This window comes from Gymnodraco acuticeps, unplaced genomic scaffold (assembly GCF_902827175.1).
Source record: "Gymnodraco acuticeps unplaced genomic scaffold, fGymAcu1.1, whole genome shotgun sequence".
Taxonomy (NCBI): Eukaryota; Metazoa; Chordata; class Actinopteri; order Perciformes; family Bathydraconidae; genus Gymnodraco; species Gymnodraco acuticeps.
Window position 1 is genome coordinate 391,961 of NW_022991941.1, and position 20,560 is coordinate 412,520.

The window sequence follows — 20,560 nt, forward strand, 5'->3', positions numbered from 1 at the left end:
GAAGGTTGTGGGTTCGATCCCAGCCCATGCAGTCAACATGTCGATGTATCCTTGGGCAAGATATACTTAACCCTGAGTTGCTCCTGATGGCATGGCCAACGGCAGGGGTCCCCAAACTTTTTCCTGTGAGGGCCACATAACTTTTCCCTTCTCTGATGGGGGCCGGGTCAGTTTGTAACAGAAAAAGTGTGACGATCGCAATGGGTGGTCTAAACGTAAACATGTATTGTTTTCTAGAAAGCCACACATAACCAAATATTAATAACCCTTTCCGGGATCTTCACAGACAAAAAGTCAGGAAATAAATAATAACACTATTAATGAAATAAATAACACTATTTATGAAATAAATAATAACCAAATAACCCTCTCTGGGTTCTTCACAGAAAAAAAGTCCATTGAAAATTACTGTAACTTTCTGTTGTGCCGTGCACAATCTTAACAGGTAAAAGTTTAGCTTAGTTGTCAGAGCAGAATCTCTCAAAAATAAACGTGGATTTACGTAAAAAAAGGTGTCGGGTGTTTTGTTTGATTTTAAACAAACAAAGTCTTGGCTTTCAGAATATGAAACTTTTATTTCCAATTTATTTATTTCTCACTCGCAATCTGCTCTTCCGCAGCGCCGCCCCCCCCTCACTCCGCTGAAATTATGAATGTAAGAGTATAGTAATCATAGATAACACTGCAGGGTCCGTTACAGTTTGTTTTCATCTGATTTCAATTAAACAAAGTCTTGGCTTTCAGAATATTAAACTTGTTTCGGCAAATTCAGATGATAAATACAACAACAAAATTTTAAAAAAAAAAAAAATTAAAAAATCATAATGCGTCTCTGGTATTGTTCAGGTGGCCGGGCCAAATGTGGAGGCGGGCCGTACCGGCCCGCGGGCCTTAGTTTGGGGACCACTGGCCAACGGTGTGTGAATGTTTAGGTCCTAGAGCAAGTGGTACTGGCTTCTGTATGAATGGGTGAATGGACATGTAGTAGCCTATGTAAAGCGCGTTTGAGGGGGTCGTAAAGACTGGATAAAGCGCTATCAGTCCATTTATCATGTATATTATTCTGAAATGGACCAATCTGCACAATACTTTTACTGTCGCTACTTTAACTATATTTTGATGATAATACTTTTCTACTTTTAATTGAAGAACATTTTGAATACAGGACTTTTACTGTAACAGAGCATACTCTGGTACTTCTACTTTTACTCAAGTAGCCTACAATATCTGAGTAATTACAAGATCTATACTTATACAACCTCTGTGAAAAAAACTATTAGAAAACGAAGGCTAAAGCTAACGTTAGCAGATAGTGACAATGTATGCTAGTTAGCTAGCTCAACGATTCCATCACAATCTCATAATATTGCGACAGAAAAACGTTTCAGTGCACATCACGCTCTGCCGCTCCGACAGGGAGCTCTGCTCTGAACAGCCTACTCTAACAGCTGTTCGCCAGCGGTCCAGTCCCCAATTTTAAAAGTCATCTGATTGAGTCTGTTTTAATGCACCTGTAAGGGAATACAAGTAAAGGACCAACTGTGGGGGAAACTTCTGAAGCAATTGGTTTGGAATCAGGACTCAGAGAGAGACACGAGGAGAGCTGGCGGTTTATTTGGAGCTTCGGCCGGAGAATTCACAAGACATGTCACGGGCCACGAGTTGACCACACGGTAGCCACAATCAATTCTGAAGCACCCTCCTGTAGCTCGAGGCTTTAACTAGTTCGGAGTGTTATAATCAACATTTTTCAATCGATAGACTAAAAAGCTGAGGGAGACTGAATCAGTTGTTGTCGCTTACGGCTCGGGGTCATCTACCCCGAGAAGGATGTGTTCCAGGTGTCCCACAACAATAACTATCTCTGACAGAGTTGCCCGGTCACAAACTGGTAACAACAACAACATGCTAGGCAGCCCTTTCTTATGGGAGATAGCGGCTGCTCAAGGTTGGTCAGCTGCGTCAGAGGGCGAAGGAGGACATGCAGGGCAAATTATTCTCCAACACCAACTACTTTCACTTCTCATTTAAGTGGAGTTTTAGTGAAGTACTACACTATATTCATGAATCAGAATACATTTTCCACCACTGTAAATGTGGTTGTAATACAAGAGTTTCACACTGAACGGCTCTGGTTGTTCTTGGTGCACACTGCCCCTCAGAGGATGGAAGCAAGACATTTATAGTAGGAAATAAAACTCAAGAGAAATAGAAATCATTTTAATACTTTTATCACATTGCATCATTAAAAACACAGCAAAGGATCAAAAACATCCTTTACATACAATTAAAAACAACTAAATATTTAAAATCTTATCATTTAATACAGAAAGTAAAAAAAGAAACTTTTTAATAAAATGTACATATTGTGTCCGGTCTGTTTTTGTTTTATTCATTCGAAGCTTTCTGTGATCATTCTTGTGAAGTAGAGAACCGCCGGCTGAGCACAGACGTTCTGGATGCTGTAAGCACTTCCTGTGGGAACAGAACGGTACAAAATCATTAAAACCATCGAGGCACATCGGACAATTTACTGATGAAGAAGAAAAAGGCTCTGGTTTCAGACAGGGGGTGAAAAGAGGTGCTGCAGCACAGGCAGTAAGAGCACAATTAAGAGCTTTTTGAACATTAAAGCATGGAGACATGTCCCAGTAGAGACACGACATACTAGGGGTGTTGAAATTAATCGTTTCTACGATGCATCGCAATGCGGACGATTCTGCATCGATGCAGTGACAGAACATCATCGATTATAGCGTAGCAACGTTGCTTCCTGATTTTACAATAACGTTTTTTTTCTGTGACTTGAATATCAAATTGGTCGGTGACGCAGAGATCAGGGAACAGACGTGACAGCGGCACAGCGACACGGAGCAGTCTGCTTTATCCACCAACACAAGAACAGCAGTCCAGAACCAACAGCAGAAGGACGCGCTCTGAATCAGTCCGTGTCGCTGCGGCTCAGAGACACAGGGATTTATGTTTTTTAAAAATACTCGCGTTACAATCATGTCAGTTTTTTGGTGGATTTAGTCTTGGATTGCAGAGTATGAATGTCCTCTTGCTATTTCAGTTGAAACGTGTGTAACGTTTGTGAAGGCAGGAGGAAAAAGCTTCCGCAATCACCGTCTCCTCTCCGTTCCTCCAAACCCCGCCCCCCTGAAAATAATGAGTGACAGGCTGATAGTGACAACGTTATTATTCTGATTCTGATTGAGATGATGAAGCTAACTTAATCTCCTACAATCATGCTGTTTATGTAACGGTAAGACAGAGAATGTAAGTGTGCACCCACATGCAGTATTTTTGTTTGTATAGCTGTTGTAAATACTCCTGTTGTCTGCTGTGTTCAGACTCAAGTCCTGTGTGTGATGCCACATTCAGGACCTTCAGTGTCCTTTTTTTTAACAGAAGACCGTTGCTAGAAGCTGCAGCTAGACTGCAGAAGCATTCGTTTTTAGAGGATGGAACAATTTCACAGACAGATATAGGGATGCTAGAGCTATACAATTGGTTTACTTTGGATTATAATTTAATGTCAAGACATTTATGTTATTGATTTCTGAAGCACTTTCTAAATAATAAAAAGAGTTAATATGTATTTACTATGTATTCATTGATGAAAAAGAAGCCATGTGCAGTAATATAGAAAATAAGACAGGATAACCGTAATCGAATCGTGAGACCAGTGAAGATGCACAGCCCTATTAAATACTGATGTGAAAATGAGCAGAATGGGGCCTCTTCAGAACTGAATAATGTTGTGTTTTAAGTGTGTAATTTTACCCTGTGTTATAATAAAATGTATTATTATTCTATTCTTACCGCATGGCACCATGAAGGATTTTCCAGGGTTGAAGCGGGATTCCCTGCCGTTGATGGTCACACTCACAGAGCTTGTTAATAAGTTAAAAACCTTTATAAAGAAAAACAATGACAGAAATGATTAATATTAAGACACTAGAGAGGACAGTGAGTATAACGCAGAGATGTGGGAGGGTACTGACGGTGGCGGCGCTGTGGTCCACCCACAGAGGTTTCTTCATGAAGGAGCCCAGCAGCATCTTCCCGTTGCAGAATGATTCGCTGTTAATGTCCATCGTGAGGCCGATCACCCGGCCCTGATAGCAGAACCACTCGAACTGATCCGGGAAGATCTCAGTACTCTCTACTACAAACAGAACAGAAACATTTATTTAAAGACCAAGAACGACATATGTTCAAAGACAAAGTGGGACGGGTTAGCGCAGGGGTGTCAAACTCAATTCCATCGCGGGCCACATCAGAATTATGGTTGAACTCAAAGGGCCGGGTGTAACTTTAAAGCGGACCTATCATGCAAAATGCACTTTTTGATGTCTTTTATACATAAACATGTGTCCCCGGTGTGTCGGGGAACTCACGCAGCGTCAGAAAATAAAACCCTCTCTCTTTTCCTCCGTACCCAAATCTCTAAAAACGGGGAACAACGGAGCTGATCCAGATTTGCGTTCCGATATGACGTAATATCGGAAATGTGGACCCACGGCCCAATCAGAAACGTTGCTATCAGAAACAATAATAATAATAATTTCAATTTATATAGCGCCTTTCACGAAACCCAAGGATGCTTTACAATGGGAAGTAACAAAACAAAAAGTAATAATAATCATACAGATACATAGGCTGAAGAAAACAAAACAGGAACAGGTTGCTGAGTACTGTATATTAGTTGAGGCCAAAGGCCTGAGTGAACAGATGGTGTTTGAGGTGTTTTTTGAAGGTGTCCAGAGTGTCTGCATTCCTGATTGCAGAGGGGAGAGAATTCCAGAGGGTGGGGGCTGCGACACTGAAGGCTCTGTTGCCAAATGTTTTCAGCTTGGAGCGCTGGATGGAGAGCAGCCCTTTGTCAGAGGACCGCAGGTGACGAGAGGGGGTGTAGGGCTAAAGGAGGTCAGAGATGTATGGAGGGGCTAGGGAGTGGAGAGATTTGTAAGTTAGCAGGAGGAGTTTGTACTGGATGCGTGACTTGACCGGGAGCCAGTGAAGGTGGATGAGGGTAGGGGTGATGTGTTGCCAGGGCTTAGTGTGGGTGAGGAGCCTGGCTGCAGAGTTCTGGACGTACTGGAGCCTGTCCAGGGCTTTGCTGGTGACCCGAACAGAATTCCATTGCAGTAGTCCAGACGAGAGGAGATGAATGTATGAATGAATGTTTCTGCAACAGGGTCGGGGGGAGAGGGCCGGAGTCTGGAGATGTTTCGTAGGTGAAAGAAAGCGGTTTTGACAGTAGACCTGATGTGGGAGTTGAAGGTGAGGCTAGAGTCCAGAGTGACGCCCAGGCTGCGAACCTCAGGGGAAGGGTGGATGGAGCCGCCATCGATGGTGAGGAGCAAAACTCCAACCTTCCGGAGCAGTGTTTTTGGGGCCACAACCATGAGCTCTGTTTTGTTATTGTTGAGTTTAAGTCGATTTTTTGACATCCAGGCGTGGATGGAGGCAGTTGACAAGTGACAGTGGGGGTAGCTGGGATGATGGATTGGTACTGATGTAGAGTTGGGTGTCGTCGGCATAGGAGTGGAAGTTGAGACCATGTCGGCGCATGATTTCAGATGTTGAATAGAAGGGGGCCGAGCACCGAACCTTGCGGCACACCTTGGTTGACAGGGGCTGGGGGAGAGCTGGATTTTCCGATGGTCACAAACTGTTGCCTGTTGGAGAGGTAGGAATGGAACCAGGAGAGGGCTGTACCAGAGAGGCCAAGGTAGACGGATAGGCGGTTGAGTAGGATAGTGTGGGAGACTGTGTCGAATGCGGCGGAGATGTCCAGGAGGATAAGGATGCTGACGAGGCCTGAATCGGCGGCTATGAGGAGGTCATTGGTTATTTTAATAAGGGCCGTCTCTGTGCTGTGGTTGGATCTGAAGCCTGATTGGAAGGGTTCGTAGAGCTCATGGTCGGACATATGATGGTGGAGTTGGGCAGCAACTGCTCTTTCCATGATCTTGCTAAGAAAAGGAAGGTTGGAGATCGGCCGGAAGTTGCTGGGGTCCTCGGGGTCGAGACCAGGTTTTTTTCTTGAGGACGGCGGGAACCTTGCCTGATTCCAGGGAGGAGTTGATAATTTTAACAATGGTGGAGCAGAGGATGGGTAGGCAAGTTTTGACCAGGGCAGAGGGCATGGGGTCGAGGGAGCAGGTTGTAGCCTTAGCTTTTGAGACAAGTTTGGTAACCTGTGTGGCATCCACTGGTGCAAAGGAGGAGAGACAACATTGAGGCAGGTGTTGAGTTGAGCGAACAGTGACTGGAGGTGGTGTGGCATGTGGATGGGGCAGAGGCCTGGAGTTCCTGGTGGATGGAGTTGACTTTGTCCTCAAAGAAGTCAAGGAACCTGGTGCAAAGCTCGGGGCGTCTGCTGGGTTGGGGGGGTCAATTGGGCGGAGTAGGCGGTTTATGGTGGAGAAGAGCATACTGGGGTGGTGTTGCTGGTTACCGATGAGTGAGGAGTAGTAGTGTGCCTTAGCTTTTGAGAGGGCGTCCTTGTAAGATTTGACATGCTCTCTATACGCCTCCAGATGGACGGTGAGGCCAGATTTTTTGTGGAGCCGCTCCAGTTGGCGGCCAGAGGCTTTCATGGCACGGAGACTGGTGGTGAACCAGGGGGCTGTGTGGGTGAAGGAGACAGTGCGAGTAATGAGGGGGGCAAGTGAGTCGAGACTCAGGGAAAGAGCAGTGTTGTACTGGGCTACCAGTCCGTCAACCGAGGTGTCAGGGGGATCGGAGGCCAGGTTGCTAGCTATGAGGCTGGTTATGGCTGGTGTGCTCACTGATTTTAAGCTCCTGTAGGTAATTGTCCGCAGTACAAGCTGTCTGGGGAGGGCGATAGGCACAGTGAACAGGATGGCATGATGGTCGGAGACAGCCAGGTTGAGGCACTGCAGGCGGGATGCAGTTGTGCCAGTGGTACATACCAAATCCAGGGTGTGGCCTTTGGCATGGGTGGGATCATGGACATGATGTTCAAAATTGAAGCAGTCCAGAAGTGCCAGGAAGTCAGAGGCAAATGTGCAACAGGGTGAGTCCACATGAATGTTAAAGTCTCCAAGAAGGAGCGTAGATTGGGACATGGAGCAGATTGAGGTGAGTAGCTCAGATAGTTCCACCAGGAAGATGGCAGAGGCTGAGGCTTTGGGGGGGCGATATATAAGAACAGCCTGGAGCTGTGCAGATCCAGATAGAGTGAAGGCAAGACATTCAAGTGAGGTGGTGTTGGGTACAGGAAGCTCTTTGATCGAGATGTGGAGCGGGGCTTTTGGAGGTAGACATAGCCAGGAGGTGTGGCTTGGTTGAGTAATAGGAAATCCTGTCCAGTTTGCCATGTTTCGGTCAAGCATGGCATCTCCACCCCGAGAAGGATGTGTTCCAGGTGTCCCACAACAATGACTATCTCTGACCGAGAGTTGCCCGGTCACCAACTGGTAACAACAACAAAATGCTAAGGCAGCCCCTCCTTAACCTGTTAAGCCCCAAGCCTGTTTTTCAGGTCTCAGGCTCGAAAATGGCATTTCCAGAACAAATGACCATAACTACACTTCTCAAAGTAATGATAAACCTGTGAGTTGGATGTAGAAAAGTCAGAATCAATATAGATGTTTTTTATTTTAAAGAAAATTCAGATTGAACATGTAAATTATAGTGTCCGTCTTTTTTACTTGGTGAAAACTACCCTTGCATGATGGGATAGTAGACTAAAAGCTTTAGGAATCCAAAGTACAACATATAATAAGTACCCTGTATCAAGATTGATGCAAAACAAGAGAAATGTGACCTTTTTAGAGAGGTTTAGCAACAAAAAAAACCCACTTCTGGGGTCATTTGGGTGGACTTTCCATATCTCTGGCCCCCCCTTGGTTGATGTTGATGATTGACACCGCTAGAGCCAATAGCCGCTTTCACACCGCAGGACTTGCCGTACTTTAGTGCCGGCACTAAAGTACCACGGCACTGAATCCGCCAGGGGGCTAGTGCCAATCGCATTCACACCGCAGTACTTTCCCTGAGGCAAGATTACGCTGACGTCACTTCGTCGTCTTCTTCTTCTCTGGGTTTACTGGCAGGCCGCAAAACCACTTCACGGCGAGTACAAAAAAAAACGAGAGAAGAAGAACTACACGGGGGAGGGGGTATAAAGCCCACCCGCTGTATGAGGCGTTTGTTTACTTTCCGACCTCAGACATGATGGAGTTCATAAGGGTAATTTACAAATAAAATACCCCATTATAACAATGGACTTTATCTTTATGTATTTATTATATATTACCCCCTCAGGCTGATTTTGGAAAAGGACATTAACCCTTGTTTGGTGTGTTTCCCTTATTTATCTAAAACAAATGACATGATAAATGACTTGTGTTTATGTGTGTAAGACTTGTGTTTCTGCCATTGCTGCACAAGGTTGCAACATTGTAGATAAATTCAACCACCGACACCTGTCTGCTCTCACATTCTTCTATTCTGCACATTTGGGGTGGGACACAATAAATAAAGCTTCGCCAGTTTGTTTGTTTTATTGCACAGTCAAGACATAACATTAACGGCATCACGCTGTTCCAGGTGTGTCGTATGCATGTACATTCAAGTTAAATAAAAGTGTGAAATATAAAATAAAGTGTAAGTAGTTTCAAAACAATGTAACAGTGGCAATATATATAGCAGCAGACACACCTTAGTGCAAGTTAGGTGTCAGTATTAAAAAACAGTGGCAATATATATATATAATAACAATATAAAATCGTTACCACTCTTATTATTGTGGTCTTTAATTTTTTTATAGTCCTGCCTGAGTTTCTTTATTTTTACCCGGCATCCGTGTGCACTGTGCACGATTCCCAGCTCAAGTAGCTTTTGTGAACATCGCTCAAAACATTTGGAGTTGGGAACTGCTTTCTGTAGAAGCTGCTGCATCCCGTCCTCGGAGTAAATGGCCAGAAGCGTCGACACTTCCTCATCATTCCACCGCTCCGGTGTTGTAGTACGTGTGGTCATAACTGCTTTAAAGTACAAAAAAACGACTCGCTCAGGTGTGGATGTGGTTTTGTAGCGAGGAAAAAATGGCTGCCTAACAAAGAATTCAGAGTCTAACGGGGCGTGGTTTGCAATTCGCCCAGCGAATATAAATAGAATAGAAATTGGCACTCTTTTATCACCAGGTAGGTACCACCTCTCTAGCAGGGACTAAAAATGGCCAAAAGAGTTCTGAGTAGTCCCGGCGGTGTGAACGTGACATTATTGGTACTAACGGAACTAAAGAACCAAAGTACCAGGGAAAGTCCTGCGGTGTGAATGCGGCTATTGGAATCGAGGGAAAGTTCCACATACACACACAGGTTACCAAATAAGGAGTGATAGTGACGCATAGCCCAAACCGGAGCTGCGACACACTCTGGTGGCTACCATTAGCAGCTAACTTTTATTTTCCGATTTTTGCATAAAAATTGAATGATGGATTATCAGTAATCATTTCAAAGTGACCGACACATTGGATTAACCTATGGATTAACCTTCAGCCGCGTTTTTTCTCGTTTTAATGCCATTGAACACAACTTTTGATCAGAATAACAGCTAAGGTGAGCATATCGCCGTGTTTTGCTACCTAAAGCTACTCGTGTGTTGTCTGTATTTGCTTCCCCTGTCACGAGTTCAGATCGCTCAGTGATGATCCTTATATTTCTATAATCTGTGGAATCTCAGGATGTTATCTAAGATTGTTTGTGCAGATCCAATAAGTACATTGATCGGTATAGCTAGGGTTCTGTGCTAACGGCGTTAAGATTTTTTCGCTCAGGGCTAATTCAGAGGCTCAGCGTTAGCTTTGAGGTTTTCTTTGCTAAAAAATAAATAAATCATCAGTTAGCTGAGTTTCTTCCCGTTACATGGATATGAAACATTCATAGTTTATTAAATCTTAAGAAACCCTCAGACACTTGCTTGCAGATGTTGTGGTTTCGGCCCCTTCGGCGGGTCCGTGGGGCTAAAGAGGTTAAGGGAGAAAACGGCTGCTCAAACTTGGGCAAAAAGTAAACATGTATACAGAATTATTTCCTCACCTTTGACAGGCAGCGCCCAGAGGTTCGTGAACCACTCGGCCAGGTTGACTTTGTCTTGGGTCAGCAGGGTCATCGGTTTGAGCGGAGGAGCGCACAGATCTGACAGAGAGAGAGCCGCCTGCACTGTGGAATTCTGCAAAACTGGAACAAAGGAAAGAAGATACCATTATATAAAATTAAAGAGGGATGGGGTGGCTGAAACCAGCAGGTGGAGCCGTTTGTACTGCTAGCATCAGATACATATTGAGGCTATATTTGATTATTTAATGAATACTGTGGTGGATATTTTGAATTATGGTTCTCTTTGTCCACTGTCGAGGCCTGATATGGGAAATGTATCACTATCAGCGTTTCCGCCAGGGGTCTTGCCGTCATTCGATGCCCTTATTCAGCTCGGAACGCCTTGAAATCGAACCGAGGGCGTCCAAAAAAAATAAAAATAATTCGAGAGAAGATCGAGAGTTTTTATCGCTTGAAATGACGAAAAGGAAAAAGGACATTAGGGCTGAACGTTTAATCGATTTTAAATCGAAATCGCGATTTTAAATCGAAATTTTAAATGATGCAATTTTAAATGATGCAATTTTTTCTTGTGTGTCAGTCATCCACACCAATCAAACGTGCTGTGCTCCACATGTACCAGTCATTGTTAACCAATCAGAAGTGGCCCATGATAGAAGGTGATAGATTGATCCAACCACCTGCCAAGTATTTTTGAAATACTTTTCCAAATGGAGCTTTCCTAGATGGTTTCTGAGTCAGGTTAGTAATTCTCCATCACATGTTTCTATTACAAGGTGAATCTTAAACTGAAGCTTGACTTTAAAGCAACCCAACGGAAATGTAATGTAAGTTTAGTTCTTTCACTCGTAGCTCGGGCTGCGGGGGTGCTAGAGACGGGAGCCCGTTGATGCGACCTTCCTAGCCGGAGATATGGCCGCATTTTACAATAAACTAAAGAGCCGGCACTTCTTAGTGACTAGTCAAACTAAAAAAGTGCCAGAATTCCCATCACTAATACGTAAAGAGAAAGTATCTATAAGGGACGGCTCAATTCAAAATTCAAGTCACGTGACATCACCCCTCGCTCTCGGGGTGGACGCCCTCTCAGCCGCGGTCTGGCGGAAACACTGATCACTATTCTTGCCGTTTTTAATTCTAGATTTATCAAAGTGTGATTATTATTCATTCCTTAATACCAATAGTCGTGGATCCCCATCATAAACCTGACAACATTTTCAAAGAGATAAGGGTTGGTGTTAAGGAGGACATTGTGTGGGGAAAGAAACTTAGGTTAGGTAAATATCTATCAAGAACATTTGGTATACATTAAAGTATATTGTTAAATGTTTAAAAACATACTCGAGCTGTCCTCCTCATACTCGAGCTGGTCCAGAACAATCATGGACGACGGCCCACTTCTCAAGAGCTTCGACCTGTGGGAAAATAGTGGGAAATATAAACGTATATCGACAGTAAGAGGGAGATATTAAGAGAGACTCAGACTCGTCCTCACCGATCCACTGAATAACGCTGTGGCCCCTCATCCTCGGGGGTGCTGTGGTGTATGAGGTCGTTAGGAGTGCTGTGTACAGACAGAGAGATATAAAGATGGTTTATATATCACAAGTGTTGTAATAGAATTCCAAGACTCCGAAAACTATTATTAGCAGAATACCCTAACTCAGTGGTTCTCAACCTGTGGTACGCGTTTTTTTTTTTACATTTTACATTTTATTTAACCAGATGAAAACATTGAGACAACATCTCATTTACAACGCTGACCTGGCCAAGAAGGCAGCAACGGTTCTTACACATAACACAGACGTAAAAAATACAGAAAACACAACGAAGTAAACAAAAGACGAAAAGCAGTCACTACATTGTGCACACTTAGGACAGTAAGAAAGGTACACTACTTATTACTGCGAGAGCAGCTGGTGCGAAGGGCCTCAGACAACTTCCATTTCAAAACAGGCTATAGGGACAAGTGCCATCAGTTTGAGGCTTGATTGAATAACATTAATTAAAAAATAAATCATACTATCAAAATACTACAACGAATGAACATAAGCTTGAGATAATTGAAACTGTGGGTTAAATAAATTCTAATTGGCTATTGTTGTTGTTAGATTTAGAAACAAATTTAAAGCGTATTAGCGTTGCTAATGACGACCATACTACCCCGCGAACGATTAGCGAACGTTGCAAGTAAGCTAAAGAAAGAAGAAAGCTGAATGATGTTAAAAACATGGCTCAAAACGGGAGGTATTCAGAAGAATCAGAAACAGGTTTATTGCCAGGTAGGTTCGCACCTACTAGGAATTTGACTTGATGTCACGGCGCATACATGAAATATATAAAACAAAAAACCTTTTACACCATAATAAAATACAGTTAAATAGCAATACAAATTAAATAAAACAGTAATTTACATGTAAATAGAATGCTATGGATGCATTTTAGAATATAAACTATGAAATGTGAAATAAGAATATGTGCAGAAAGGAGTATGAACATTGTATGCATTAATGCAATGCAGAGATGTGGCAGAGGTAAAGTGTCAGTGGGGGGGCCGGGCCTTGTTTAAGAGGCCGGTAGCGGAGGGGAAGAAACTGTTCAGGGGGTGAACAGTTTGTGTCCAGGGTGGGAGGGGGTACAGAGGAGAATATTACCAGCGAAAGCGAACATGTGAATGAGGAGGAGGTCATCAACCGAGCACAAGCGCAGGCTCCGCAAGCAACGCAAAAGTGATGCACAGCCGCTGTGATGGAGGAGAGAAGTGACTCAGGAAGAAGGCATTTGCGCAAAGAATGGAGAGAAGGCTGTGACCGAGGTCAAACGCTGAAAAAGCACACACTTGTCCTTAATTGTTATATTTTTTCTTTTCTTTTTTACTTTGCCACCACAAAAATGGCAATAGCAAACATCAGCAGACTGAAGATGAGCTATTAGGCTCATCTGCTCCTGGAGGCTTCATTATTATTGTGGAACATTTTCTGTTACAATGTAGGTTGTTGCAGGAGGCCTACATTCACACTTTGGTATAGGAAATGACATGTGTGTACAGTTGTCATTTGTTGTGTGAGAATAAGTTATTATTTTGTTCTTACTTGTGGTGTATGTGTGTGAGAGAGAGAGAGAGAGAGAGAGAGAGAGAGAGAGAGAGAGAGAGAGAGAGAGAGAGAGAGAGAGAGAGAGAGAGAGAGAGAGAGAGAGAGAGAGAGATAGAGAGAGAGAGAGATAGAGAGAGAGAGAGAGAGAGAGAGAGAGAGAGAGAGAGAGAGAGAGAGAGAGAGAGAGAGGAGAGAGAGAGAGAGAGAGAGAGAGAGAGAGAGATAGAGAGAGACACTGCCCTTTGTACATGTAGCTGTGGCTGACAATAAATAATGTTATTATGAATACATTTGCCTCCGAGTCCTGCATGAACTGTGCATAGACGACTGTATTTTAACATTGGTCATATGGTGGTACTTGGAGAGCCAACTATTTTCTCAGGTGGTACTTGGTGTAAAAAGGTTGAGAACCACAGCCCTAACCAACCAAAACATGGGAATACCTAGCTGCGTTTTTTTTTGTCTTCTAATAATTTTTTTTTTTTATCTTTATCCGGTCATTGTGTCTTTGGATTAACTTAAAAATAGATAAAAACAAGATATATCATTATATGACAATAATAATAATATTTATAAATACTATAACAATTATAATGAGAAATGAAGCTCAGCGAAAGTTCAATCAGGAAGACCGTCTTTACTCATTCATGTACTGTGCTACGTTACTACTCTCTCTCCTCTCAATAAGTGATCGGGGGCGTCACTCCCCAGCTTAACCAATCACTTCGCTCTATTCTCACAAGCCTATCATAGCGCTGCGCTAAACCTTTAAAATCTGCTCTCCCCCTCTGACAGTTGTCATTTCAGGAGACTCGACGCAACCCTCCTCCACCCCTTTTCACCTCCTGTCCCTCTGAATCCAGGGTCAAGCTAAGCCACTCCCCTTCAGACCAAACCATCCATTCACCACCACTACCAGGGTCAAGCTAAGCCCCTCCCCTTCAAACCCAACCATCCATTCACCACCACCACCAGAGTCAAGCTAAGCCCCTCCCCTTCAGACCAACCCAACCATCCATTCACCACCACCACCAGGGTCAAGCTAAGCCCCTCCCCTTCAGACCAAACCCAACCATCCATTCACCACCACCAGGGTCAAGCTAAGCCCCTCCCCTTCAGACCAACCCAACCATCCATTCACCACCACCAGGGTCAAGCTAAGCCCCTCCCCTTCAGACCAAACCCAACCATCCATTCACCACCACCAGGGTCAAGCTAAGCCCCTCCCCTTCAGACCAAACCCAACCATCCATTCACCACCACCACCAGGGTCAAGCTAAGCCCCTCCCCTTCAGACCAACCCACCCATCCATTCACCACCACCACCACCAGGGTCAAGCTAAGCCCCTCCCCTTCAGACCAAACCATCCATTCACCACCACCAGGGTCAAGCTAAGCCCCTCCCTTTCAGACCAACCCAACCATCCATTCACCACCACCAGGGTCAAGCTAAGCCCCTCCCCTTCAGACCAACCCAACCATCCATTCACCACCACCAGTGTCTAGACCCCCGGGGGGTTTCATCGGGGGGGTTCTCCCCTCCCGAATGATACTCCTGCACAACGGGGCCTAATCGCCAAAACTCCATTACATTCATTTGTTTATTTCTGGCAATAAATATGTATTCTTACATCAAAACTGTCTCTCCTGATTGAAATATCATTATTATCAGTTTACATAAAAATAGGATGAGAAATGGAATCTGAATATGGACTTGTAGGAATTTATTTGCTATTTGTTTTACTTTATTATTTTAACCCTGTAAATGGGTTTTTGTATGTATATGTGTACATTAGGGGTGTAATGGTTCTCAAACATTTCGGTTCGGTACGTACCTCGGTTTTTAGGTCACGGTTCGGTATAGCATAAAATATTTTTTGGGGGGTTTTAATTATTATTAAACTGTGAATAATGTATTCACTCAAATAAATACAAAATGTAATAAAATAAACATTAAGGTGAAGCATTTCAATGAACTGAAATAATCTGTATTTGAACTGTACTAGTTCCTAAGCAGCCAGTTTGACATTATGACTTGCTTGTCATTGTTTTTTCAAAGAAAGATTAACTTGTACACATTGCTGCCGAAAGGGCAGATCTGCTGGCACTAACAATGTCTCCTGCTGTGGAGAACACCCTCTCTAGGGACAGAGGTAGCAGATATAGCCAGGTAGCGCTTTGCTAACATGGCAACATAAGGATATTTGGTGTTTGTAATAGCTTTGGCTCGGTCTGATCTGTCTGCGAGTGGTGGAGGCTTACATGCTAGCGGGAGTTGGGTTTGCACTTCAGTCTTTTTTCTTTTGGTACCGGTGATATTCATGTTCGGGTGATGCCTTTTCAAGAGTGTGCAAGTTTGATGTATTGCCAGCCGCGTAATCAATTTCAGTTGAACAATGCCGACAAACAGCTTTGGTTCGGTCCACCTGTCTTTGTCCGTCATCCTTGTACGTAACTGCGAAACCAAAATGTTCCCAAACGCAGATAAACGAACTTTATCTGCGTTTGCCATTTCGACAGTTCCTCAAATTACTGACTAAATTTGAACGCATCCCTGTGACCAGGGGCCTCATTTATAAAGGGATATACGCTCAAAAAATGGCGTACGCCAGTTTCTACGCAATGTTTGCGATTTATAAAATACTAACTTGACGGGAAAACGTGCGGTCCTCCACGCAAACTCTAACCCATGCGTACGCACTAAGCACAACAACGGGAGAGACGAGAAACTGCAACACCGTTGGCAGAAGGAAGAATGGAGAGAAATATGTGGAAATAATACCATAAATAAAATGTTACCTCTCATTTATCATATATGAAGAATTCATTTTCAAACATTGATTAAAGCCAATCTTAAAATGATTAAACAAACGCCTGTTTGCGACTCCTCAGTGCACACAAAAACATAACTTGGAGAAATAAATAAATATGGATATGTTATTTAAAACCACCTCGAATATGTTGTGTTAATGTTATGAAATGTTTTCGCATAAATGATGCGGTTTTGAATTTCTATAGGTTGTACGAGCATGGTTTTATATACTACCATGTTTAATCATGTTTTATGCCGTTTGCTAAGACTTGATAAGTCGCTCGTAAAACACAGGAGGTATGGAAGCTAAGAACACCATATGTGGTAAATTGTACAGCTAATATAACACAACACATTAGTTGTATTTCCTTTAACTGGTGGATATAGAGTTGCTGCAGTGGAGACGCTGCGCACAGCTGATCGACAGCTGGGACACAAACCACCAAATACGAAAACATAATTCAGATCCAGTCGTCATGACTCCACTCCGGGGGGATTCCCCGATCATTTCTTACAGTCTCTCATCAAGGGGGGGGGGGGGTCTCCTCAGGGTCGGCGTCATGGGGGGTCATTCGCGGGCCATGCCCCCCCAAATGAGTCACTGTGCCCCCCCAACGCAGGGTGGGCAAGCCTTACCACTTTGCCGTTTTTTTTGTTTTTTGTGAAAACGTTTCCACTAAAGGTTGTTTGTGTGAAATACATCAGAAATAAAGAATACAAATATAAAACACAGCCTGAGCTGTGCTCACTGCTGCTCTCTGATTGGTGTGTTGCTTGACCAATGACCCCCGACTTTTGTTTTGTTATCATTACGTGGCTGTGTGTTTAGATGAAAGCCCAGTGGCGATCTGTTAAACTGATTATACAGTAAAGCCATCGAAAATAATATGATATACAGTACAGTACAAGTAGCCTACTTCTGGGTCTCTGTGTTTCATTCAAGCTCGGCTCTGTGTGTGTGGCACGAGCGCATTTTGTGAGTGCGCGAGCGGTAACGTGGAATGTTGTTGTTCACATCTGGTTAGCTAGCTATGCTAACGGATATAAAGAGCTGTTTCTACACCAAGGTGGAGGAGAGTCCTCTCCTGTCAGACTGAGAGGATCGTATAACCTCAGCTCAGTGAGGTAAGGACTCTCTCAGTGTTTAGATAGTTCACTTTAGTGTAAGTTATCTCAGTGGGTCTCAAACGGTTTGGTCACCATTTATGTAAACAAGTATTTGCGAGGAACACCTTTATATGATCATTATAGTTATTAAAAAAATAAGAGAATAAATGAAAAACGGGTATGAAATACTATAGGACAGTAACACAAGAATACAGTTTAAAGGGGAGTGATTAGTAAAATATCCATAAAGAAAAAGTAAATCTGTTTACAGTTCTGTTTCATATGGGTGCTGCTGAGAGATGTAGGCTATCCATAGATCTCTTCATTTTGCTCTCAAAGTGCACCAGATTGATGCATTTAACTTCAATATTTTAAAAATAATCTTCCCGGGGGAGCTTGCCCCCAGACCCTCCTAGAGGAGGTTAGGTCCACCCCCACCTAAAACATGTTCACATGGATAGGATACTAAATACATTTGCACACTTTTTATATGGTGGCCTATGTCCATATGTTTCTGTTTTGGTGGTCGTGCCACAACCGTGCATGTATGCACAAGTTGTTAGGGAAATAATTGTCCTAGACTCCTAGATATGACGTGCATGACCAACCCTGACGTCTGTTATCTCCTTTAAGGAGATCGGCTGCTTCAGCCATGATGTTGTTGTTCCCATTCTATGACCGGGCAACCCTAGGTCACAGATGGTTTATTGTTGTGGGTACACTGGGACACTTCCTTCTCTGTGTTTGTGGACTCCAAGGTGTGAAATCTTCGAGGCCATAAGTGTCAGACGCAAGTCACTCAGTGTTCCCAACTGTTTAGGCTATCTTCTCAAATATGTTGATTACTCTCTGTGAAACCAGTTAAATGGGCTAACGAGAGAGAGGCGCTCCAGAATTGACGTGGCAACTCTACCATGCAGTCAGATCGTGGCTGCTGTGACTTGTGATGTGAATCCTCCGGCCGAAGCTCCAAATAAACCATCAGTGTTTGACATCAAAGCTCCTGCTCTTCCCGTGTCTCCTTCATGAGTCGGTGACTCCCACTGCATTGCTACACAGAAGTTTCCCCCACACAAGTCATGGTGCGCTATAAAATAGCACTACACCCCTGCAATGTGTGTGAAAGACAATAGACTTTACAGCATGTTTTTTAAAATTGAAGTTGCGTTGGTGTTTGTGTGTTGGTTGTTGACGGCAGTGTGTGCCCCCCCCTTGGTAAATGATTGCCCCCCCCATTCGATTTGTTCTAGAGCCGACCCTGGGTCTCCTGTCCCCGGTACAAACACACTGCCTGAGGAAGGCTATGTGTATTTTTTTTTACATTAACCTTTTTCGGACCACTTATTTATTTATTTTGGTGACGATCCGACCTCCATGCTGCTACTCTGGTTCAACCGGCATCCACCAAACAATATGATTTATCTCCACCTCCCCAAAATAACCCAAATCTGACACGGTGTGAGAAGTCTTTTTTTAGCTGTTCTGTCGTCATTTCCTGCGATCTTCTTCATAAAGTCAGTCAGAATGAATGAATGGGCGTTTCTTTAACTATTTATAGGCAAATATGGGCGTTACGTGAAGCCCGCAAAAGCTGCACCGCATTTCGAGTCGGTTGTGATTTATAAAGGGAAACCGGCGTAGGAAGTGCTGTACGCACTTTCCTCGCCGGTACGCAATGTTTGGTGAATCGGGAAGTGGCGGAAAATGTATGGACCTATTTTTTGGATTTCTACTACGTAAGCAACCTTCCCACGTGAATCCTACGCACAGCGTTATAAATGAGGCCCCAGCTCTCATAGTATGCCTCTCGTCCAATTTAATTACTTGGTCGCTCTGACGCGTTGAACCCAATGTGAGCAAATTACACTGAACGCTGCGACGCAGCACCTGAGAGTACTTCCAAAAAGTTGTTCACGTTCTCAATTTTTTACGTTATATTCGTTCCGTACCGAACCGAAGGGCCCACACTAGGGGTGTAACGGTTCACAGAAGTCACGGTTCGGTTCGTACCTCGGTTTGGGGGTCACAGTTAGGTACAACAAGAAAAAGCAAAAAAAAGTCCCAAATGCATAATTCCAGGTTTGTTGTTATTTATGTTTGAACAGCAAGTTTCAGTTTAAAAATAAAGAACTCTGACATTTTGAATAATTAACTGTATTAAACAGTTAAAAACAAACCACAAACAGTAACACACACACTCAGATGGCCATATTGTCTATAATGGCTGATGTCAAACAAAAAGGTTTCATCAAGCTGTAAAACTAAAAATAATGTCTTGAAAATATGACATCATAAATAATAAGAAAGTGTTTCAAGAGCGCAAAGTCGTTGAAAAACATATGCCAAAAGCTTCCGTTATTTATTTTGGTTTCACGGCTTTCATGTCTATTGGCTTCTTAAAAACAGCGGGGATCAGCTGTTGAACTGCTGCTGTCTTTTGCCGGGCTCCGGTGATTGCCAAATCTGGGTGATGCCTTCTGATGTGATTGAGCATGTTTGGCGTGTGTTACCATTAGCATACCGCACCGCTGTCGAACAACGCCGACACACCGTCCTCGTCCGATCCACCACTCGCACTCCATCGTTATTGTAGTCCACAGGGAACCCGAAATGTTCCCACACAGCTGATTTAAAAGAAGCAGGTGGGTTCTGGCCATGGATGTATAATAAGAACTGGATACAGCGTGGGAGAAGGGGCCTCATTCATTCCTATGAGAGTTGCTCATTAGCGCATGATGATAAAATGACCCAACTTTTGAGAGAGCGAAACGTCACAGATTACCCGGCATGCCTGAGAAGTACCCGTATGTGCGCTCATAGCGCATGCGCAACTTTAACCACAATGCTCGTTCACATCAAGCACGTCAATTTGCGTACACGTAACAGCACGTGCGTTCATGACAGCATGGTAATGATTTGTTATTATGATGGATTTTATATTAACGAGGCGGCAGTTAGCAGCTAGCTAGTAATTATGCTAATGTACACATCAATCGTTATGTACTTATATTACGCTGTAACAGGATCTAGTGATATCCAAGAAACAGAGCTTCATTTAGCATGAAAGAATTATTGCACTGTGTATATATATATATATATATATATATATATATATATATATATATATATATATATACAGTGCAATAAGCTTCTTAGCGCAATAATAAGCTACAGCGACGTTAATCTAACGTCGGTAATATTAACTTTATTTAATACAACATTTACGGTACAAGATTTAATCATACAGCCCATGTAGTATAATATTTTACAAATGATGAATTACAGCAAACATGTGCAATATATCCATTATTACAGCTCCGTGGGCTGGCAGTAAGGCGATATGGTCCGTTGTTATTGAGCATCCATGGGTAAAGACCAGTCTATGGTAAAGACAAACGCATGTAGTGCTGAACACGTAACATGAACGTGCCGGGCGGCGCAGA

At 43.3% G+C, this 20,560-nt stretch overlaps 1 protein-coding gene across 7 annotated transcripts in view; it reads right to left on the reverse strand.

Moving 5' to 3' along the window:
• Nucleotides 1-2,206: 2,206 nt before the first annotated feature.
• Nucleotides 2,207-20,560, reverse strand: part of LOC117535843 (proteoglycan 4-like) — a 33,460-nt gene continuing 15,106 nt past the window's right edge. For all 7 annotated transcript variants that reach the window (XM_034200454.1, XM_034200452.1, XM_034200457.1 and 4 more), the window contains 6 exons: nucleotides 11,599-11,667; nucleotides 11,445-11,518; nucleotides 10,083-10,223; nucleotides 4,008-4,171; nucleotides 3,826-3,916; nucleotides 2,207-2,475 (listed from right to left, as the gene is read on the reverse strand). In XM_034200454.1, coding sequence (XP_034056345.1) covers nucleotides 2,393-2,475; nucleotides 3,826-3,916; nucleotides 4,008-4,171; nucleotides 10,083-10,223; nucleotides 11,445-11,518; nucleotides 11,599-11,667 — 622 coding nt within the window. In that variant the 3' untranslated portion in view covers nucleotides 2,207-2,392. The remainder of the gene's footprint in view (nucleotides 2,476-3,825; nucleotides 3,917-4,007; nucleotides 4,172-10,082; nucleotides 10,224-11,444; nucleotides 11,519-11,598; nucleotides 11,668-20,560) is intronic.